The sequence below is a fragment of the Myotis davidii genome, unplaced genomic scaffold, assembly GCF_000327345.1.
Source record: "Myotis davidii unplaced genomic scaffold, ASM32734v1 scaffold945, whole genome shotgun sequence".
Taxonomy (NCBI): Eukaryota; Metazoa; Chordata; class Mammalia; order Chiroptera; family Vespertilionidae; genus Myotis; species Myotis davidii.
In genome coordinates this window covers 924,608-946,811 of record NW_006296434.1, presented here as the reverse complement: position 1 = coordinate 946,811, position 22,204 = coordinate 924,608, and the positions used below count along the sequence as shown (strand labels likewise).

Here is a 22,204-nt window from a genome sequence, read left to right as displayed (position 1 = left end):
TGTGACTCTATCAGTGACCTTTACTTTCAAATTTTAGCTTGGTTTCCTTCTACATCCTCAATGTTGACAATACTACTTGTTGTTAGAATTAATAAATTCTAACTTTCAAACTGGATAATCGTTTTCAACCAACTCGCTGCTGCACAGGATGGAGAATGGACCTGAGACGAAAACATTACCTAAAGCATCGAGTACATGCCCTGCTCTGGAGGACGGCCCCTCCTGTGGTCTGAACGGATCAGGCTGGAGTCTGAGGCGAAACAGACCACTACCTGCCTAATGGAGTTCTGCTTTTCAACTTGACCCAAAGAGACCTGGTCTTCACCCCTGTCCCTCCCCACCCAGTACACATCAGCTGTGGAGGGTCACCCAGGGGACCCGGGGAGGGATTCTGGCAAATTCGGTGAAAAATCTGCCACTGCCCAGAAAAGCCAAGGCCACCAGCTACCAACCCATCACCAATCGTCCCGCACACAGGACGGCACTCTCGCTTCCCCAGAATCCCCAGGGCTGCAAACAGAACTACTTTGGTTCAACATATTCCAAAGCCTTTTTAAAACTCAGGACAAGCACACGACTGTGGCAGCGTGGGACACAGGTCCTTTCAGAAGCGCTTCCCCTCACCGGGTCCCAGTGCTGCGTGCAGCCTTCCGCCCACAGTCCTGCAGCTGGTTCTAGTCCCGCGGGAAGAGCTAGCTCAGTCTTACCATGAATCAGGTTCCCTCCAGCAAAAGCCAGCACAAGCCTTCCAGGAGACCATTCAGTGCCCTGAAGAGAGAATTTCTAAATGCTACCCCCGCCCCCGCCCCCTCCACCATGCCCTGACAGTGTCCTTCTCCCCATGGGATTGAACCGCTGATTTCCGAAAAGGACCTGCCTGGGGAAGAAGTCCTATTAACAGTGATGGCGAACCGGTGACACGCGAACTCATCTTTTTGGTTGATTTTTCTTTGTTAAATGGCATTTAAATATATAAAATAAATATCAAAAATATAAGTCTTTGTTTTACTATGGTTGCAAAGATCAAAAAATTTCTATATGTGACACGGCACCAGAGTTAAGTTAGGGTTTTTCAAAATGCTGACACGCCTCGCTCAAAAGGTTCGCCATCACTGTATTAGAAGCTACATCTGCATCCCCCGGCTTCAGAAGTTCCACGGGAGCGGAGCTTCCTGTGACAGCGTGTTTTAAGAGTGTTAGTGCGGGCTGTAACTCACCTGGGGACGCCCTGGGAGTGGGCGTGAGAGCCCACGTGGGATTGGAGCGCACTCAGCTGCTCCCTCCCCGCCCCCGGCGCTGGTAATGAAAGCACCGCCATCCATCTTGATTTGTCAGAGAACAAATCAGTGTTATCTGTTCATTTTGTGGTTTAGTGTCATAGGTACTTTAGAAAGCATAATTTATAATTCCTCATGCAATTATAGATGAAATTAAATCATCTCACTTTTCCACAAGCATCAAAACACTTCAGATTAAGTAGAAGGCACCTGCAATGTCTTTGAAGTTCTCATCCCCCAATCTACTACCAGAAGAAAATAAAGGAAAAGGAGGGGGGGGTGTGTAGCATTTTAATGAGCTGGTCTAGTTCTATTGGGCCAGGCCTTATAGAGGCTTTTATTTATATTCTTAATAATAACCCACTATGATACCTAACCATGCCATAGACATGAAAATACCTAATCATGCCACCGAGGGGCAAAGGGTGGTGATAAGCCACTGCTTCAAAGAAGCAGAATAACTGGGTTTGAACATCTGCATCCTGGCTCCATCCTTTCCTTGCTGTGTGTCCTTGGGGAACTTATTTAACCTCTCTGTGCCTCGGTCTCCTCAGCTATACAATGCGGATTATGGTACCTATGCCTCACATGGTTTGTGAGCAATAAATGAGTTAACATCTGTAACCAGTTAGGACAGCGCTGGCGCGGGGCACGCGGAAAGCTCTGTGCTCGCCAGCATTATAATTGGCAACAATAGATACACCGCTCTTTTTCTAAGGCGTAAACAGACATGAAAACAACACTGTGTCTTACTGACTAACACCGGCACTCCAACAGAGACACACGACCGACGGGTCCTTGATTGAGTGGTAAATGGGAAATTGTAGTCAACTTCAAGACCACGCAACCAAGATCCCTTACGGAAGTACTCAGTGACAGTCCCCTGGGAGGAGGGGCCATTCCTACGAGTGTTTTAATCCCCCTGATTTACAAAAGAGTTGGGTCCGTTCCTTTTACTTTACCTGGTTAAATGCATACCTGCCTGGAGACTACAACCAATTCATAATCTTACCATTAGTCACAACAGGACACTCCCCCTTGGTAAGACAGAAAAGCAATTGCTGATCCTAATTGCATTCATTTAAACTGCTAAGGGGAACGTTTTCATATGGGGGGTAGTGGGGGGGCAAGGGGGGCTACAAATAGGAAAGGAGCACAGTAGCAAATTGTAACTTAAAATGGTACATGAGACAGCTCTGGTTTGTACACTTGAGAAACCACTGGTTTCATCATTTAAGCTCATCTTTCATCATAAATGGATATTTTTGGTGACATGAGTACAGTTTAATAGATAACCTGAGTTACATAAATCCTGACCGATCGTGCCATGTCTGTTAAGAAACCCACCTAAGTAGGTATTGAAAGCGGATACTTCTCTCTATCCAAGGGACACCAACACCATCACAGAGGAACAGGAAGCTCCCCACCTTGATCGGAGGGCCTCCCGAAGGCACCCCGAGGGAGACAAGAGGACTGGTGCCCGGACACTCCGGGGAAAGGGTGCCGGGTGAGCGGCAAAGACCCCTGAATTCCAGCAGGCCCACCTCACACCTGCGAAGCTGTGGGGTCAATCTTAGAATTCTAAAATGCAGGAGAGAGACAGAGAGAGCGACGGCTCATCTCTGTCCAGGCCCAGGGGATCCGAGGTCAGGTACAAACCAACCACCAAAAGGGATTACAGCCCGTTCCTCCTTCAAGCTGGGAGCCTTCCTGACTTGTTTTGACAAATTCCCTGCCCATTAGTGGGCTGTCCTCCATCCATTTAAACACAGAAAAAAGCCTTCCCTAGGAGTTTCCCCCAATGACTCTTCCATAAAATCTCCCTCCTACTGCACAGAGCAGAAGCCAGAGGCTACAGTGCTGTCATCAGCTGGTAACCCCCGGGACATCTTTCACTCGGGGCCCTGGTGGAGAAACTAGCCAGCACTCAGTCACGCACCCGCACAATGCTGTGTGTGTTCTTTAGAAGGGGAGAAAGACCAAAATGTGGGCAAGAACATAACTATTGTAAAAACAAAATATGAAATCAATTAACTAAAGCTTCCTGAATGACACAATGTCCTTCTACTCTTCTCCCACATTAAAGAACTTAACTCTGTACCACACAGCCGAGTGAGAAAGAAAGCAGGTCAACGCCAAATTAAAAATAATAATAACAATAACTGGGCTTTCACCTGCAATAAACCAAATGGGAAAAAAAGTGGTCTCACATCAACGTTGGGGGAAGTCACTGTGGTGGTGCTCACGGGCTAGGCACAGCCGCAGTACTTACCCCCTCGTTTACTGACCCGCCTAAATCTTTCCAGACAGAAAGCTAATGCTCCACATTGGATTTGAACACCAAAAGCTTGCCGGGCTCGCGTGGCTCAGTGGTTGAGCGTCGACCTCTGAACCAGGGGGTCACGATCGATTCCCAGTCAGGGCACATGTGCAGGTTGCAGGCTCCATCCCCAGTGTAGGGCGTGCAGGAGGCAGCCAATCAGTGATTCTCTCTCATCACTGATGTTTCTATCTCTCTACCCCTCTCCCCTCCTCTCTGAAATCAATAAAAAATGTAGGGGGAAAAAAAAAAGAAACCCAAAAGCTTCACTACTGTGTAGTATTAAAAAAATGACAATAAAAACTATGTAAATTACATATTATAACATTAACAAAATTTTATATATATCCAGAGCTCTAACTAGAAAAGAATAACTGATAAGGCTGCCGGCTGTTATCTCTGGGTGGTTGGACCATGGGGGCAGGAGGGTGTCTCCTTTCCACCTTTTCTGTATATTTTCAGTTTTCTATAACTAAAAGCAATTGATTTTTATGAGAAATAGATTTTTAATATGTAAGTTTATAAGGAGATAAATAAAAATGGGGTCTAATAAAATAAGTTCTTATAAAATGCCATCTCAAACCAGCAAGTTCAGTTTTGTTAGCTAAACTTAAAACAAGCCCCCACTCAGTTTAAAAATCTCTATGGTCAGCTACCAAGTCCACAGTGGCAGCCGTTGCTTTGTGCCTCTAAGGTCTCGTTGCTGTCGCTGGAACGGTGGACTGCACTGACAGGCTGGAACCATGATGCCACTACGCGGGCCCTGGCTGAGGACACAGTCTCCGGAGCCAGCGTTTGGTGTCTCTCAGGCTCAGCTCACTCATGGTACAAGGTGGACAATAAATTTATCTTCTTCAGGGGGATAATATGGGGACTGAATGTTAAGCACCTAGAACAGGGCCTGCTGTGCCAAAGGCACTAAATAAATATTAGTTCTTAACAGAATAAACCCACTCATCATATTAATTTTCTTAAATACAGCCATAGCTTGTCTATCATGCAAGAATTCCAGTGTCCTTTTCAAAATCTATACCATGGTTTAATACAAGCTAATTCTGATGTGTTTTTAATCCTCAAAACCCATTTGAAACCTTCCATGTTGTTCTGGCTGAGCAGCTACTTTATAGAAGCCTCACGTTGCCAAACTTCGACACGATGGGGAGAACGGGGCCAGCATCTGCATAAGATGATGCCAGGCCCTACCTACCACTTGTCACAGGCTCATGGTTTATTTTCCATGCCCCCCCGCCCCGCCCCGCCATGTCAGGGTCCTGAGGGCAGTGGCACTAGATCCTTGGTCCTTTGCTGTGTCCCCAACACCTAGCTCAATGCCTGGCTCACACTAGGCCCTCCATAAATACTTTGCTAAGTGAGTACATGGAACGATTCTATGTGACAGAACCAGTGAATTAAGGTGCAATCTTTAAATCTTTCTCTGCAGCTTTCTTCTCCAGAAAACGGGGACAATAAAACGACCGCATTTCCCCGGTGGTGCTCCACAGGCTAAATAAAGTGCTTTCTTTCCAAATAACGTTGGTATGTCTTCTATGGCAGAGTGTCTGCACCAAGCCCCCTTCCTAAGAATCCTCCCTCCCATCCCAAGGAACCACAGTATTCATAATAATAATAACACTTGACATTTAGAATTGTCTTTTATGACTGTGGCTCTGCAGCATATATTAAAAAAAAAAAATCGACCATCAGAAGTTGGTGAAACTGTCAGAGCTTTTGATCCAGAACAGACTCCTCCCAACATGGCGGGGAGGAGTTGGAGGGGACAGCCTTTATCTGGGGGACCACTGGGCCGTGCGGAGCCCAGTCATTGAGGGCAGAGGTTTGACTGTGCCGGAGCCTTCCCGTTTGTCATCCTTTGATTTGTAACACTGACAGAAGGCCTATGTGCGACGGATCCCCCGCTGGCTGGCTGGGAGCAGGAGGGACCTCGGGTGCTGCATGTTTGTGTGTAGCCCGCAGCAATCTTCCCACCCTGAGTCACAAGCTGGTAACACAGGAGGGCAGATTTGCTGCTCTGTCCTGGGCGATAGATAACGTGTTTCTCCAAACTCAAGAGAAGCAGACAGACAGAGGAAAACCTTTGTGTGTTTTTCTCATTGACGCACAAATAACGTTGCCAGCCACTGCTTTTGAGCAAGCGAACGGTATGCACTCACTCTTCAGAGCTCTCAAAGCTGCCATCCAAGAACAACAAAACACTGCTTTTCAAAGCCCTGGCTCTTTAGATGCTCATCACAGCCATGAGAAATCCGCCTGACACCTCAGAGACCAAACCAAGGTGCCCATGAGTGACCAACTGGCCGCTGAGAGCTGGCCTTTCCCCTGCCTCCTGTCACCTCCTCTGCACGCGCCCGGTGTCACACACAGATAGAAGTGGTCCCTGGCATCTCAGGGTTCCCTCCTGTGCCAAGCTCCGTAAATAAGTAATAAACCCCCCACGTAGGGATAGGAGGCAGAGGAGTGGGTTATTATGGCATTGAGCTCCCATAAGAATTTTAAAATTCCATAATCCTGTATCTAAGAAAAGCTGGACGAAGTATAAATGGATGTGCACTAAAATAAAAAAGTGAAAGCACTGCAATTGTGAAACTTCACAAAGAAGTGACTCAAATTGTAAGATTTAGATGATAGAGCTCTTATCCCTATTTTTTTTTTAAGCAGGGAGTTTTTAAAAATCATTTTCATTATTACAAAGTGCTCCATGGCCAAGAATTTTTTACTGTCTATCATGAATGTCAAAAGAGACTTTATTTAGAGTTGGAATAGGGTGGGGCAGCACCCAGACTGAGGGCTGTATCAATGGAGTGCTTTAATATGAAGGATCTACCTGGAAGATACCAGCTCTCTGCCCGTAGCATTTGTAAGTGTCTTAATGAACGCACTTTTCACCAAATTAGTTCCCTGAACGGAATCTGTGCTACATCTTTTCAAAACACAGAAAGACCAGGGTCTGCAGCATTTGACTGATTCTACCCTGCATTTAAAATATGAAAGGCAGTTTGGAAGGGAATGAGATTTTTAAAAAAAATTTAATCACAATATAAACTGTATCGGAGTATCGCCAACTTTAGGTTGTCAGTTTCCTACTCAAAGCTCTACAAAGCTATATATTTGTAATGGGACATACTCTAAATAGTAAATAAAAGCTGCATATCATTGTGAGTCAATCGGTTTCACCTGGATCATTTCACAGGCATGACAAAACACATAACTTAAATGATAAGTCCCCTCCAAGTCATAGGCATGAATGCCTAAACTCTGAGAAGGATTTTAAGCAGTTTAAAAAATACTCCAGCCGAAACCGGTTTGGCTCAGTGGGTAGAGCGTCGGCCTGCGGACTGGAAGGTCCCGGGTTCGGTTCCGGTCAAGGGCATGTGCCTGGGTTGCGCGCACTTCCCCAGTGGGGGGTGTGCAGGAGGCAGCTGATCGATGTTTCTCTCTCATCGATGTTTCTAACCCTCTATCTCTATCTTTCTCCTTTCCTCTCTGTAAAAAATCAATAAAATATTTAAAAAAAAAATACTCCAAAGTTAATTACCATCATGGCCATTTGCCCCAAACAAAACAGCTAACTGAAAACATTACTATACACTTCTCTCATCATGGAAGAAATAATGAGCTAGATTTTTTAAATGAATTATTTCTAATGGTGTGATTTTTTAAAAAAATGGGCAGGTAGAAATCACAAGACCAGAGGTAAAATGAGATGACACCCCCCCGCCCCTTACACCCCTCCCCCCCGCACACACACACACTGGCTTTAGCAGTTTTTATCAAATACTTCCTACTCATCCAATATATCAAGTCAGATAGGGCCGTCCCTTCTGCCAAGTTACACAGACAAAAATACCGTAAGCTGACCCTCATGTGAGCCACAACTGCATATCTATATATGTGTAAGAATATAAACAGCCTGGCCTGGCCGGTGTGGCTCAGTGGTTGAGCATCAACCTATGAACCAGGAGGCCATGCTTCGGTTCCCACTCAGGACACATGCCCGGGTTGCAGGCTCAATCCCCAGTGTGGGGGGTGCAGAAGGCAACCCATCCATGATTCTCTCTCATCATTGATGTTTCTCTCTCTCTCTTCCTCTCTAAAATCAATAAAAATATTTTTTAAAAAGAATATAAACAAATACAAGAAATACGGGACTATAAACATTTGTATTAGATATTTTCTTAAGTATCTATTAGACAGGGAAGTAAGATAAGCATTATTTTCCGCCCCTGGCAGGAGCAGTGTTTCAGGTTTTGCCGTGTGAGTGAACAAACATATGTGCTCACACACATACATGAATATTTCATTGTATGTGGTGAAGGAGGGAAGAGTATAGGGCTTGTTAGAGGTTTGTGTTGGCCCAGCCAGTGCTTCACCTTTTGGCCCGTCCAGCTCTAATGAGGTTCACTGAAGCCTGGTTGGGAGCAATTTGGGGGTCGCTTTTTTAGCTCTCTTTTGAGAGCCACACAATTTTTTTTTTTATGCAGCTTGTTTGTTAAAAGTTTGCTCCAAGGCCTAAATTTTCTAAATATGCACCTTTTTCCAACATTGCCCTTATAAAGAGAAAACTGCCGGGAGTGTCCCAAACATGAGCATTTAATTAAAGAAGGAAAAGTAGAAAAAAAGAGAGAGAGCCAAAGAAAGAACCCAAAGAAGCAAGGCAAGGCGAGAGAGCATTTTACACATGTTCAATGGGGAGAGTGTCAACCTTTGAGAGCAGGAGACCTCGGCTCCAGACAACATAGGACGGTCAGCCCTCCTCCCTCAAAAAGAGTGATTCTCTGAATTCCAAGGTTATGACTGAACTTATTGATTGTTTATTTGAGACCAGAGCATTTGCAGTATTTCTAGGGTAAGAATTGCCATTAAGTTTAGCAAAACAAAAATTATTTCGCATTCACTTGCAGCAAACCTAAGTTTTAAAAAACTTTTTATGAGCAAGATTCAAAGACTTCATAGACACATCAACCAAGCACAATAAATACATCGATTTGTGTGGCTCCCGACATAGCAAACACTTTAAAAAGTTTATGAAACAATTGTGTGGAAATTTGAACCTTGACTGAATATTTCAAGATTTTAAAAAGTTATCTTTGTTTTTAAGAATCATGCTGGTATCGTGGTTATGTTTTTAAAATAAGCTTTATCTTGCCCTGGCCCGGTCACTCTGCTGTTTAAAGCACCATACCATACACCAAAAAGGTTGTAGGTTCGATTCCAGCTCAGGACACACACCCAGGTGGTGGGTTCGATCCCTGGCTGGGGCAAATACAGCAGGTAACTGATCGATGTTTCTCTTTCACATCAATGTAGCCCTCCCTCCCTCTCTCTCCCATCTTTTCTCTCTAAAAAAAATCAATAAAAACATCCACGGGTGAGGATAAACATAAATAAATAAATAAGTAAGTAAATAAAATAAGCTTCATCTTCAAGAAATACTTAGTAAAATATTTATAGTTAAAATATGAGGTCCAGAATGAAATATTCCAGTGGGGAGAGAGGAATATTAAAATATTGCAGTGGGGGAGAGGTGAGAAAAGGTTGGAGGCAGCAATAAGCAAGGTTGACCATAAAGTGTTAATTGTGAATCCTAGATAATGAGTTCATGAGCATTTAATATACTAGTCTCTCTACTTGGCATATTTTGCATGTTTCCGTAATAAAACATCTTAGAGAATTAATTTAAGAGCAGAGCATTTCAAGCGCTGAACAATCTAAACTGAAAGTGTATTCATTTCTAATGGCAAAATTTACTTAGAAAGTAACTTCTGGTAAAGTTCTTCCAATAAAATGTTGTACAAAGCTAGTCCACTGGAAAGTTTATCCTAATAAATATTATATAAAATAATAAATATTAAAAAATTAAGCCATTCCTTTTTTATATAAATATCCTTACTATTTTTGTTTTAAGTCTTATTCTATTTACTTATTATTTTTGTTTTGTCTTTGTTTATTGATCTTTCAAAGAGAGGAAAGGAGAGGGAGAGAGTGAGAGGGAGAGGGGGCGGGAGGGGGAGGGGGAGAGGGAGAGGGAGAAGGGGGAGAGAGAGAGAGAGAGAGAGAGAGAGAGAGAGAGAGAGAGAAAGAAGCATTGATTAGCTTCATCCCGCACACACCCGAATGGGGGATCAAGCCTGCAACCTAGAGATGTGTCCTGACCCTTAATCAAACCTGCCACCTTTCAGTGCATGGGGGGACACTCCAACCAACTGAGCCACACTGGCCAGGGCTATTTATTTAATTATAAATTAGCACCAAAATTATAAACAAATTTTATATGTATTACTATTCTCTGAACCTCAGTAGTTGATATTTCTGAGCTCAGAGGGTCAAAAATCAACTAATAACCTACACTCTACACTCTTCGTGTATAAGTAAACTACCAAATGTAAGCTCCATGAATGCAAGATGTTTTTTTCCAGTTTTTTACCCCCAGAACCTAGAAAAGTGACTGGCACATAGTAGGCACTCAATATTACTGAATTAATGACTTTGGAAGGTCAGAATCAATAAGCAATATGCTTTCTTTTCATATCAGGAATCATCCTGGTCTCATAAGCAAGACTTGTATATTAATCACACAACCTTCAATAGACATTAATTCTGTGAGGTTCGTTTTTTTTATTTACTTATTTGTTTTTAAGGAGGTATGATTTGCTTACCTTGAAAAAGTGTCTCTATGTATTGCATCATAGGAATGAAATATGCATAATTTATCATTATCTAAGAAATATAAACTAAACTAAACTCCCAGTGTCCACATCTGTCACAGGACAGCCTGTGGGGAAGGACCCTGAGTCTGGACGTAGGTCTCCCACTCCCTAGTCCTGTACCACAGGGAATGTTACTGCCCCTGTTTGTTTGCCTCAGTTTCCTCATCTGTGGAATGGGAAACATAATTTACCTAAAAGAGCTGTTGTGAAAATTAAATTACTTAGTAAACGTAAATCTCTAGAATAGTGTCTGACATATAGTAATTGCTCAATTAGTGTTATCTAGCACTATGAAGACTCTAAGAAATGTCTTGGTTTTTACATCATAGGAGCATACTCATGACCTACTGACTTTTAAAATCTTAAACAGAATAAAACTAGAGAAATGCATCTGTACCATGTACAAGTTTTCACGTTTACAGATAAAGTAGGGACAGCGTGAACTGATTATCAAAATTGGGGAATAAGTTAGAAACTTCCTACTTTTTCAGAGAAGAATTCATCAAGTAGAATTTCATACTTATACATTGTTTTCTGATTAGAAAAAAAAAAGATAAAATCCCACTTAATCCACCCTGTTGACATAATGTATTTCCTGTACTTTTTTTCTATGCATATATGTGAAATTTTATATAATTAAGACTGTAGTGGGGGAGGGCGGGGAGGAGAGGGAATGGGAGGCGGAGGGAGAAGAATAAATGGAGTGAGGAGTTTAAGTGGGGAAAGGGGATGGGGGTTTCTGCATAGCAGTCCCCTGTGTTCACATTCCTCTTCCAAGAGACGGATTGAGACTCGGACTCATAGCCTACTGTGCCATATAAAACATCCTTGCTGCTCACTACACCTCAGCCCACCTCTTCTGGGAAAAGCAAAGAGCCTGCCAGCCTCAGCGTTTTGCATATGCAAAACAGCAGATCAGATGCATCCTGTAGCTCCCATCCTTGAGACACAGCTACTGGCATGTGTGCTGGGAAGTGCGGGTTTGGGTAAGTTTCCTTTCTGAGAGGGCCCTCCCTCTCAAAGGCTGTATTCATATAGAATATTTACTTCCAAAGGATGAGAGAAGGTCCACTAAAATGGAATTCAGAGATTTCCAACTCCCACCCCTTCCCCTTTTTAATAGGAACCTTCTTTATTTCAGACCAGATAGTGGTACCCAAGAGAGAGAAAGACACAGGATACCGTCATAAATCATGGGTGCTATGCTCCTCACTTACCCACATGAAAATCACACTTCAGGAGCCTCGAGTTTTACAGCAGGTGCAAGGAGTCTGCTCTCCACGGGGCTCAGCTCTGCCCCGGGAAGAAGGGCTCGGTACAGGCAGTTCATAGGCTGCAGATGACTCGCTGGTGCCTCCCCCAACCCTGGGGGGCGTTACCTAAACACTCAGGACCCAAACCAACACAAACCAACAAAAACAAACCAGAAAACGAGAGACAGGAAACCTCAGGCCTCGAACAGGAGGCCATACTTTTTCCTGCTGCCTCCCCCAGCTCCTCCCACTCTGCTGCCCGTCCTGCACAGGGACCACCTGTCCCATCATGCTCTCTGCTTGCTCCATAACCAACAAGCAGCAAACTGCAGACCCTCGGGGATCTAAATGACAACAAAGACCTAACACATTCATCTCAAAGCAAACAATTCTAAGTTTTCCTATTTACCCACAGCAGAGACCAAGGAGCCTAATTTAAAACCAAGTCAACACACCGTGATCTCTGTCCCTCTGTGAGGTTACAGTACAGGGCCCAGTGATGAAACCTCTGCTTACCTACAAAATAAAGTATACCTGTGATCTCGGGCTCCTTCAGAACAGCGATTCGGCTTTTTAACAGTGTAATAGCTCGCGTTTTTTAAACCAGGGTTTTCACCCACTTTGGGGAGGCGGAGACTCACTTTTGACTCGCCCACGGTTTAACCCCCAGCTGTAGACTAGCATTTCCTACCAGTGCGTCGCACTTGGGGGTGCAGGGCTCTCGGTTCACATCACTGAATGGCACAGTGTGGCTCCCCGGTGCCCATTTCCTGCGCGCCCCTTCCCGGAGCCCGTGCCAAGAATCAAATCTTGGCCACTTAGCGCTGTGCGCTCCACATGTGAGCTCACGGCGCGCTGAGCAGCGTGCTAACGGAGATGGATAGCCTGTCAAGCAGGAAGCCGGCACGCCAGGATGCAAGCAGTGGGATACAATGACCTTTACATTCAGGGAGGAATATCCCTAAAATGGCATGAAAAGTGTGGGGGGGTGCGGGGGGCGCCCCTTTTATTTCATAGCGTGGAATAAAAGCATGCTGCCAGCGTGCAATTTGCTCCAGATCACATCTTGAATCCTTCGCACCAGAAGGAAAGTCCTGGGAGAAAGGAAGGGAATCATCCTTTACTGAGCTGCTGTGGCGCAGCGGACGGACGCCAGGATTCGCTGTAGGCAGCGCCGGACCTCCGAGTGCTCCGGGTGGGGTTCCGAATGCACTTGGGCTCACCAGAAGCCAACCTTCGGGACCCCTGGTTTCGGATGGGCTGTTATTTTGGGAGAACTAAGATAGAATTTAGATACTTCACGACAGCATTTTTTTAAGGTATTGATCTGCTCACAAAATCAGAGCTTAGAGCTTGATCACTGAAATCCCATGTCCTTGGTCATCATATTTGTTAGTTTGCATAAATAGCTTAATCTCTCCTGGTTTCCTTATCTGAATAAATAGATGTTCTGACTGATCGCTCCTAGGCATTTTTGGAAGAGGAACGAACTCATACACAAAATAGCAAAGATCCTTGGCACAGCCACACGCGTGAAGATGGTAATTTATAGGAATATATGTAGGAAACTGGGATAAAACACAAAACCCAGAAGTCACAGGTTTCTCTCCTCCAGTTATAACTATTATCATAAACTATGCAATTCAATCATTTCAGCTGGAAAACAAGGATAATCATTCCACTGAGTAAAAAAAAATTTTCTATTCTTCAAGGTTTGGGGCTGTTTGTGTTGTTATTTGTTTTGTCAGTCCTTTGGCAGGAAGAACAATGGGCTCTGCCTAGAAGGCTGCCGCCCAGGCTCACAATGGGCTCCCAGCCGCACAATCACGCTGAAATACTGATGCAACTTTAATATTCAATTAAATAGGTGAGAGGGGTTGATCACAATGACACTGAGATTTTCTTTTCTTTTTTTTAATGAATGGATTACATCAAAACTACAGCGCAGTATTCAAAGACACAAAAGTCAGATGCATCCATTTTTTTTTCTGTTTAATTAAAAGCCGATTGTAAAGTATGGAAGTTGCAGTAAATACATTTTTTAAACTGAGCGTTTATAAATCATGTACTAAAGTTTGGCAAGTTAGGAATGAAACACATCAGCACCAGCTCAAAAACATACCCATCTGGGGACTCAGAAAATGCCAGGGTTATCAACGGAAAACAAACCATCAAACACACGTGGGATGATCACTTTGAAATGCAAGGTGGTTTGGGCGGCTCTAGAGGTGCTGGTCCAATCTTTCCTAAAGCAACCAGAAAATAAGACTCCACCCTGCCAAGCGTGGCTCAGGGGTTAGGCGTCAACCTATGAAACCAGGAGGCCGCGGTTCGATTCCGTGGTCAGGGCACATGCCCGGGTTGCAGGCTAGATCCCCAGCGTGGGGTGTGCAGGAGGCAGCCGATCAACGATTCCTTCTCATCATTGATGTTTCTCTCTCTCCCTCTCTCTCCCTTCCTCTCTGAAATCAATAAAAACACATTTTTTTTAAGAAAAGACTCTGCACAAAATATTCTGCTGTTCACTGTTTTGAAAAGATGCTCAATTTGACCATTCTCCTCCAACCCATGTTTGGAGAATCACTTCAGGGAACACATTCTTCCCCACATCACGACAGACAAAAGGCAGGAGGCGGAGGGGAGGGGGTGATACCTTGGGCCTGGGCGGCGGAGCTGTGGGAGTAGCCCAGGGCCAGCAGCGCCGTCTCCACCAGCTGGCTGAAGAGCACGTCCTTCCGAACCAGCACGAACTCGGCGTGTTCTTCTCGGTTGTCATATTCGAGAGAGCCGTCCAACTGCTCCACCACGCAGAAGACAGGAATCATCAGCCCTGGGGACACGAGGCAAGAGCGAAAGGCAAACATTACCCAGCGCGTCTCTGTCACCACGACGAGGAGGGAAGGGACAGTCGTAAAAGTCACTCATCTGTGATCCGTGATGGTTTAGATTACACAAGCCTCTCAGTCAGATGGGCCTAATGGGAAAGCTGTGGGTCCCCCCTCTTTCATTACTCTCGGGCCGAGGCCAGGCTGCCCTGGGCCACGGGGGAAGGCCTCTGACTGTAGTCATTAAAAGGGGGGCCGCACCAGTCCATTGGCGGAGTCCTGCCTGCCCTGCCCGGTGGCACAGAGGTGAGGTCCCGGCGACCTGCGGGCCCCTCGCACCCTTCCCCTTCGTGACTACGGTTTTATCATTAACTATCAACCAGGAGGAGTATTTTCAGGTCAGAGCTGCTTTGGTCGGAAAGTGCTGTAAATTACCCAGGAGGACGGTAGGTTCGACGTCAGGGCCTGTGCCATTGTGTGACTATGTGCCGGAACGTCAAAAGGCGTGTAAGAGACGTTTCTCCTGTGTGTTTTATGTTTCTAAATCCTGATAAATAGGTCATCCATGAGCCTGAAATAACCCGTCCATGAGCGTCCTAACTGACGGTGAGCTTAGGTCACAATATACCTCGAAATAAAAAGACTTTGTCCTCTTTAAAATATGATTTTTATCCATCGGCGCCCGTGACCACTGGAAGGGGACGGTCTCTTGTGTTTTCAGAGAAAAGAAGTAAACTCCCCCAGAGAATAAAGCAAATTAGTCTCATTGAAAATCTGTTGAAATCTGTTGTCACTGAAATATTTCTCTGCTTTGTATCAAAGTGTGAAAAGCTAAAAAAATGCTTAATTTGCCAAAGATTTTTATAAACTTTTTTTTATTTAAAAAAAAAAGTTGTACAGGAGTTTAAATCTAAACATAGTCAAGGCATAAGAAGATCAAAGTTTCGCCAACATACAAGCAATAAACATGGACTCTGTCCCAGGCGACCTACACAAATGAGCGTGTTATGGACTAACAATCGGCTCTGGATGTTCTCTTTGTGCAAGAAAATCGAAAGCTGTGAAGGATGGTGGGCAGGCGGAGGGAGAGAGGGGGAGATGGAGGGTCAGTGTCGCTGTGAAGGCCCCTCACGCTGAGGGTGACACCTCTGGGCAGTGCCGTGCGGAGGGCGCAGCCCCTCCCTGTGGCCGGACGCTGGCAGCCTGACTCACTCTGACCTGGACAGAGAGGGCGGCAGCAGACACTCCGCCAACGACCAGCTCGAAGATTTTTGTTCTGAAGATAATACAAAGGCACAGCTGGTTCCCAGGTGCTAATTATTATTATTAAAGATACTAAGTATTGGGTGTCATTATTAAGTGTAATCCTTATTAACAATAATAACACTCATTAGGAACTGTTATCATTAGAGATCGGGGTAATTGTTATTAAGCCGGCACAACACTCTAAAAAGTCACACCGTATCATCCCTGGGACGACGACTGACTCAGTGTTCACTCTGGAGAACAGCAGAGCAGCAGTACTGCTTAGAGCAAGTGCACCATCGATGGGGCGGGCGGATTTATGGGAAACAAGAAATAAGGATGGAGCAGACTGACTGTTCTAGACAAAGAAGAGAATGCAGCCTGGCCACGGGGTGGCCTTGCAAAAATACCTTTTTAAAGAAATGCTTATTTATGTATGCCCAGTGTATTCCCAAATATAAGTAAGACATGTAATGAATAGTAAAAACTAGATGTCCTTCACATTATCTCATTCATGTATCCAAGTTGTATCCCCTGAACACCTACTGTGTGCCAGGTATCCCCAGTGGCACCAGGGATACAAGTGAGAGCAAGTCTGATTGGCTGCTGCCCTCAATGCTGTTGCAGGGGCTGTAAAATCTTCTGAAGCAAGAATAACAACATTTTATAGGACCGACTCCTGAGAGGCCCTCCCGGCAGGGAACACCCCCCTTTCAGACCTTTTAGCTCTCACATCTCTGTCTGAGGAAGTGGGTGGATTTCTATTTTTAAAGATTTCAATGTATGCACACATGGGGCCATGTCGTCAGGGGAGCCATAAGCTTCCTCACCACTAATACCTGTGTGTACGTGTGTCTCGACGCTGACAGTCCATGTGCAGTTCCTAATGCCAACACCTGAGTGTCACGCACCTGGGAATCACAGATGAGACCTTCCCATGAACCCAGGGGCTCCAGGAGCTATTACGTATCCATTACTTAGGAACCATAAATCCTCCTCAAGTGTAGGGTCGATTGAGAAAACGTAAGACCCTATTAATTCTTAAAAATGATATGAATAGTTCAATGAGCTCACTATGAAATACAGCATGATAGCACAGGGGTCTACTCCATGTAGGGCCTTACATTTTGGAAGTGTCAACGACCGAAATCCTTCCTAAACATTTTAGTTCAGTGACTGAAGGAAGCAATTGCTATCGGACATGATAACCATAACCCCTCCCAGTCAGAGGGCAAACACCCATCCCTCACACGCATCACCTACTTTGTCAGAAAGAAAAAATAAAGGGATTTGAGGTAATTTGTAAAATAAAACAATATTAACCAGGAGAGGGTGATAATAAGCTTGTTCTGAAGCCCATATGTATGAGATCCCAAAGAAAACCATAAACAGGTTATATTTAATCCCTAGAAAAATGTACCTCTTCCCTAGGATTTCATCATTCTAAACAGTTGTGAATTTTTTACAATGAAATACAACCATTACAAAGAAGGGGACAACAGGAAAAACAGGCTCAATTTCTAGTGACAATGACAAGAAAGATGAAAAATAGTACAATTGAGGTCAATTGTGGGGAAGAAGAAAATTAACGTCCAGGTTCTTAAAGCCTTTAATAGCAACTCCATGGGGGGGATGGGGGGGTGAAGATGACAAAAGAATGTGTAGAAATATATTCCATAAAAAGGTATTTATCCGCTTGGTCCCCCCACTCTCTCCAGGCAAAATGAGAAAAAAGAAAGAGAAGGAAAAAGTGGCAACAGATGAAAATATAGACTCTTTGGAAAGCACTTCAAAAAATAAATTAAGAATGGGAAAAATTAAAAGAGAAGTCCAACAGAAGAACGGCCATGTAGAACTAAAATGCTCTGACAACAGAATTTAGAAATAACCAAGAAGAAACAAGCCTCCCTTGCCCCAGCCCTGCATCGAGCGCTCATGCCCTATTTTTCTGACTGCGGCACAGACCCATTTCCAGATCAAGTGGAGACCTTTGAGCCTTTGGATCGGAAGCCTCCCTAAGCCTTTTACAATCGTGGGAGGGGAGCCGGGAGTTTAATGCCGGGGACAGGCACAGAGCCACCGCCGTTCGAAAAAATGACACCTGGTTCTGCCGAGTGGGCGAAATGGTGAACCTGTTGTCATAGAGGCAAGATAAGCATGAGCCTCTCTCTCTCCCAGAAAAACGCTTTCCCAACTCTCAGGAGTGGCCCTGCTCAAGGTGCCATTGTCATCACGACGTGACTTCTGAGGGGTGTGTAACTAGAAAGAGCCACCTGCGCTTCGCCACCCGGCCACGGGCACAGAGGCCTGGAGGGAGGTGGTGGGAGATGGTGGTGGTGACTGAGCTCGGAGGCAGGGGCAGGCAACCTGGAATCTAATCCTGGCACAGTCCCTCCTTCCCTGAGAGAATGACCTGGAATCATATGTTTGACCTCAAATTCCACGTAGCAAAATGCAAATGGTAATACCCACATCCCAGAGCTGCTGTGAGGAGTAAACACTGCAGCCTAGTTACATGGTCTGACAGCCCTCAAACGGTGGACGCTATCTGCTTTTCTTTTCTCCAAAATCAGCACTCATACATTTTATGGAGAAAAAAAAAGAGAGCGGGAGAGAGAGAGAGAGAGAGAGAGAGAGAGAGAGAGAGAGAGAGAGACCAGTAATTCTTTTTCAGGGTCCCACAGTCAATACTCAGGATGCTTACTAAGAAGCATTTCTTCGTAATAAAACTATTACTGATCCTCACTGAGTGGCCAGATTTTATAAGATGCAAATCATAATGGCCTAAAAGGTTCAATGTGCCCAAGAGCCAAATGGTAACGGCGGTAAGAGCACCTCTCCAACACAGCGGCCGCTCACCACGTGTGGCTGCCCAGCACCTGCAATATGGCTCGTCCTGAACTGAGATGCGCGGTAAGTGTAAAACACACACTCAATTTCAATGATTTCGTAGCAAAAAATAAATACACCATGAGTAATCAAAATTAACTGAAATAGAAATAATATTCTGAGTAAAACATCATTAAATTATTTGCACTTGTTTCTTTAACTTTTTAAAAATAAAGCTACTAGAGCCTGGCCAGCGTGGCTCAGTGGTTGAGCTTCAATCTACGAACCAGAAGGTCATGGTTTGATTCCCGGTCAGGACACATGCCTGGGTGGTGGGGTCAATTCCCACTGTGGAGTGTCCAGAAGGCAGCCGATCTATGATTCTCTCTCAGCATCGATGTCTCCATCTCTCTCCCTCCCTCTCCCTTCCTCTCTGAAATCCATAAAAATATATTAAAAATAAGTAAGTAAAGCTACTAGAATATTTGAAGTTACGTGTGGGTCTCGTATTTGTTTCCTATCAGACAGAGCTGCTCTAAGCGATCTGCCGAACACCAGCACACACAATGGCTTTCTGACACACGGTACATTCATGAGAAGCGGTAACTAGGAAACTGAACGACTGTCATGAGCATTTCTGAATGCTCCTCCGCCATCGTGCCTCCGTGTTCCCGGTCGTAGGAGACCTGAGTGCAGGTGTCCTGTCGGTGAAACGCCAAAATCGAGCATGATGTCTTCTCCGTGTTAGCAAGCAAACTGTAGGCTATGGTATTCCTAACTCTATTAATCCAGCTTCTCTAATTAGGGAAAGGCTTTTTCCCCTTCTTTCATTTTAAAGAACAGCAGCAGCGTTCCAGAAACACCACGGCACTGCCACGAAAGGGCCTGAGGAGCAAGCCTCCTGCAGCGCTCACTGTGAAAGACGCAGGGTCCAGCAGATGACAGGGTTCCACGCCTTCCACGCCAGTTAGGGTACAAAACCACCACTGCTCGCATAGCAGCTCCTAACTCATCAAGCACTCTATCATATTCCCTCCCCACATTTACCCTGAGAGAGGGTTATTCTTAATCTCCCTTAATAAATGAGGCAACTAAAACGGTGAGAAACTGCCCGGCTAGTGTGGCCCAGTGGTTGAGTGTCAACCTCCTATGAACCAGGAGGTCACGGTTAGATTCCCGGTCAAGGCACATGCAGGGGTTGTGGGCTCGATCCTCAGTAGGGGGCCAATCAGTGATTCTCTCTCATCACTGATGTTTCTCTCTCTCTCTCCCTCTCCCTTCCCCTCTGAAATCAATACTATGAGAAACTAAATAACATGCCCAAAGAAACCCAGGAGGGCAAAAGAAGAGCAGTTCAGGGTAGCCTCCTCTAAACCCCAAGCATTCTGCTTTCTCGGGGGTCAAAAACAACACTCCCACACCCACACCCACAGAAAGCTACAGGCGTGGCCTTTTAGTAGAGGACCCTTCACCACTTGCTGTGTCCAGGGGGTGACCTGCGTTGCTTGTAAGTGAATTCACCGTAGGGCCTACCGCAGGTCAGGCACTGTGCTGGGCGTAGAGGAGGAACCAAACACGGTCGCCAACCTTCAGTCCCTCACAGACAAAGAAAGGCTCCAATCAAGGGCCACACTCTGATGTGGGTGAGCATGGTCTCCAGCCTCCTGCCCAGCCCCTTAGGTCCTGGGTCCACCCGCAGGCTCGGACCTGCCGCCGGCATGACAGGAGCCGGTCTGAGATGACAGGAGGCTAGCCCTTCTCCTCCCCTCTTTCCAAGGGCTCCTGCCACCACCCGTTCGAAGAAGGCAGGCAACAACGACGGGGCCCGCCCCTTCCGCGGGGCTGCCAGGATATCTGGTTCTATCACCTGAGAAGGTCCCAGGGCTAGGTGAGGATTGCACAGGCTTCAGGGCGGAGTTTCCCATGCCTGCTCTTTGCACAAAACTGAACCCGGAGAAAAGCACCCCACTCGGCAACCCCCGCCATCAATAAATCACAGAACCCCGGAAACACCAGCCAATTCCGCCAAGTAAATCGCATGTGTCGCACAGGGTCTTCCAGGGACTGGCAGAGAGGTGAGTGAGGGTGGCAGCTATCATTTCTTACTGCAAATTTACTGGAAAAACAGAAGAACCACTTACTTGCTATATAAGCCCCCCCTTTCTCTCTCTCTCTCTCTCTCTCTCTCTCTCTCTCTCTCTCTCTCTCTCACACACACACACACACACACACACACACGATCATATTCACACAGTCAAGAGAAATAATTTGCCAATATTAACCTTTACACACTTCCTTCCAACAATGAAAGCAAGTTTGAGCACCAAGAATTGCGACCAAAGACAGAGAGAGAGAATACGGTTGGTGTCCCTCACCTCCCGCTGGGGTCCCAGCCAACATTTCCAAATGGATCCAATGGACCTGTCCTCTCCCAGGCACCCGACCTCCAGAGCCAGGGCAGCCAGAGGCGCCACAGTCCATGGTTCCCCCAGGGGCTGAGCTCAAAAGTTCCAGAGACAAAAAATGCTGAACCTCACTGTCTGGCTCGAGTCGGGCCTTAATCTCCTTAGATGTGTCGCCCTTGTAAAAGAATCACACTGCATCCCACGTTAACCGCCGATGGAGAGGATTTCAGGTCATGAAATAAAGACATGCTATAGCCAGTCGTGGGATGGGGGAGAGCAACCACTTTAGGGGACAAGGGAGCCACCCACAGGTGGGCCAGACGTCCACTTCCCAAGGTTCCTCTGCATCTCCTGCTTGGGAACTACGGATTCAACGGAGGATGCGTTCACTTGTTTGTGCTGTGGTCTTGTTTTTCACTCTTACTGAGGAGGGAGCAGCAGCCGAGGCAGAGGTGGGACAGCTGAAGGCCTGGGTGGTTCCCAGGTGGAGCAACAGGCCATCCTACGATGATGGAGAAGGAGCTTTCTGCCTAATGATCCCTCGAAGGGACAAGAGGAGCTGGATGTGCAGAAATTAGGCTTCCTGCTCCTCCACCCCCCGGTGGCTCGTATGTCAAGAGGAGGCCTCCAAGCAGAGCTTCAACAAGAAGGCTCCTTGGTGGTGTTGGGGGAGCGGGGGGGCAGAGGGGATGTGATCAAGAAATATTTTACTCTCAGAGTTCCCTCTACCGGCACCAGAAGCTGCCTTTCAGACCCCAAGGTGGACCCTAACTTGGGAAGATGAGAACAAAAACAGACCGAGGATTGGGGTTGGCGGGTGAAGGCCGGTCCTCTTCTCACTTGTTACCCCGAAGTCTCAAACTGGGGTGAGGGTGGCAGATAAGGAAGATGGATTTGGGGTTCCAGAACCAGGACTCCAGGCCCATTCGGGCTGAGATCGCCATTCCGCCCGAAGCCAGCTCTGAAGGCCGAGGGTTAGCCCCCACCTGGCCATCCTCTCCGTGGTGATAGGATCCCGGGAGCCTGGCAATCTGCAAAATGGGATTCCACAGGCGCACGGGAGGCACAGCGTGTACCTGGGCCACCCCTGGGAGCTGGGCCGTAGCAAGCCTGACCCAAGGCACTAAGTCCCTGATGACAGACATGCCCCGTTAGCCAATGACAGGGCCGCCTCCCCCCTCCAACATGGCTGGACTCAGATAAGTCTCCTTCAGTCCCCCCTCTCCCCGCACCCCTGAGCCGACCTACAGCAGGCCTACAGTAAATGCTGGCTCCGTAACCCAAGGCTCACCCAGGGGGACATTCATCGCATCATTCATCGGTGG

At 46.1% G+C, this 22,204-nt stretch overlaps 1 protein-coding gene across 1 annotated transcript in view; it reads right to left on the bottom strand.

Moving 5' to 3' along the window:
- Positions 1 to 21,823, bottom strand: part of SATB2 (SATB homeobox 2) — a 156,011-nt gene extending 134,188 nt beyond the window's left edge. The window contains exons 1-2 of the mRNA XM_015569155.1: positions 21,727 to 21,823; positions 14,229 to 14,405 (exon numbers count right to left, since the gene is read on the bottom strand). Of these exons, the coding sequence (XP_015424641.1) occupies positions 14,229 to 14,405; positions 21,727 to 21,823 (274 nt within the window). The remainder of the gene's footprint in view (positions 1 to 14,228; positions 14,406 to 21,726) is intronic.
- Positions 21,824 to 22,204: the final 381 nt, after the last annotated feature.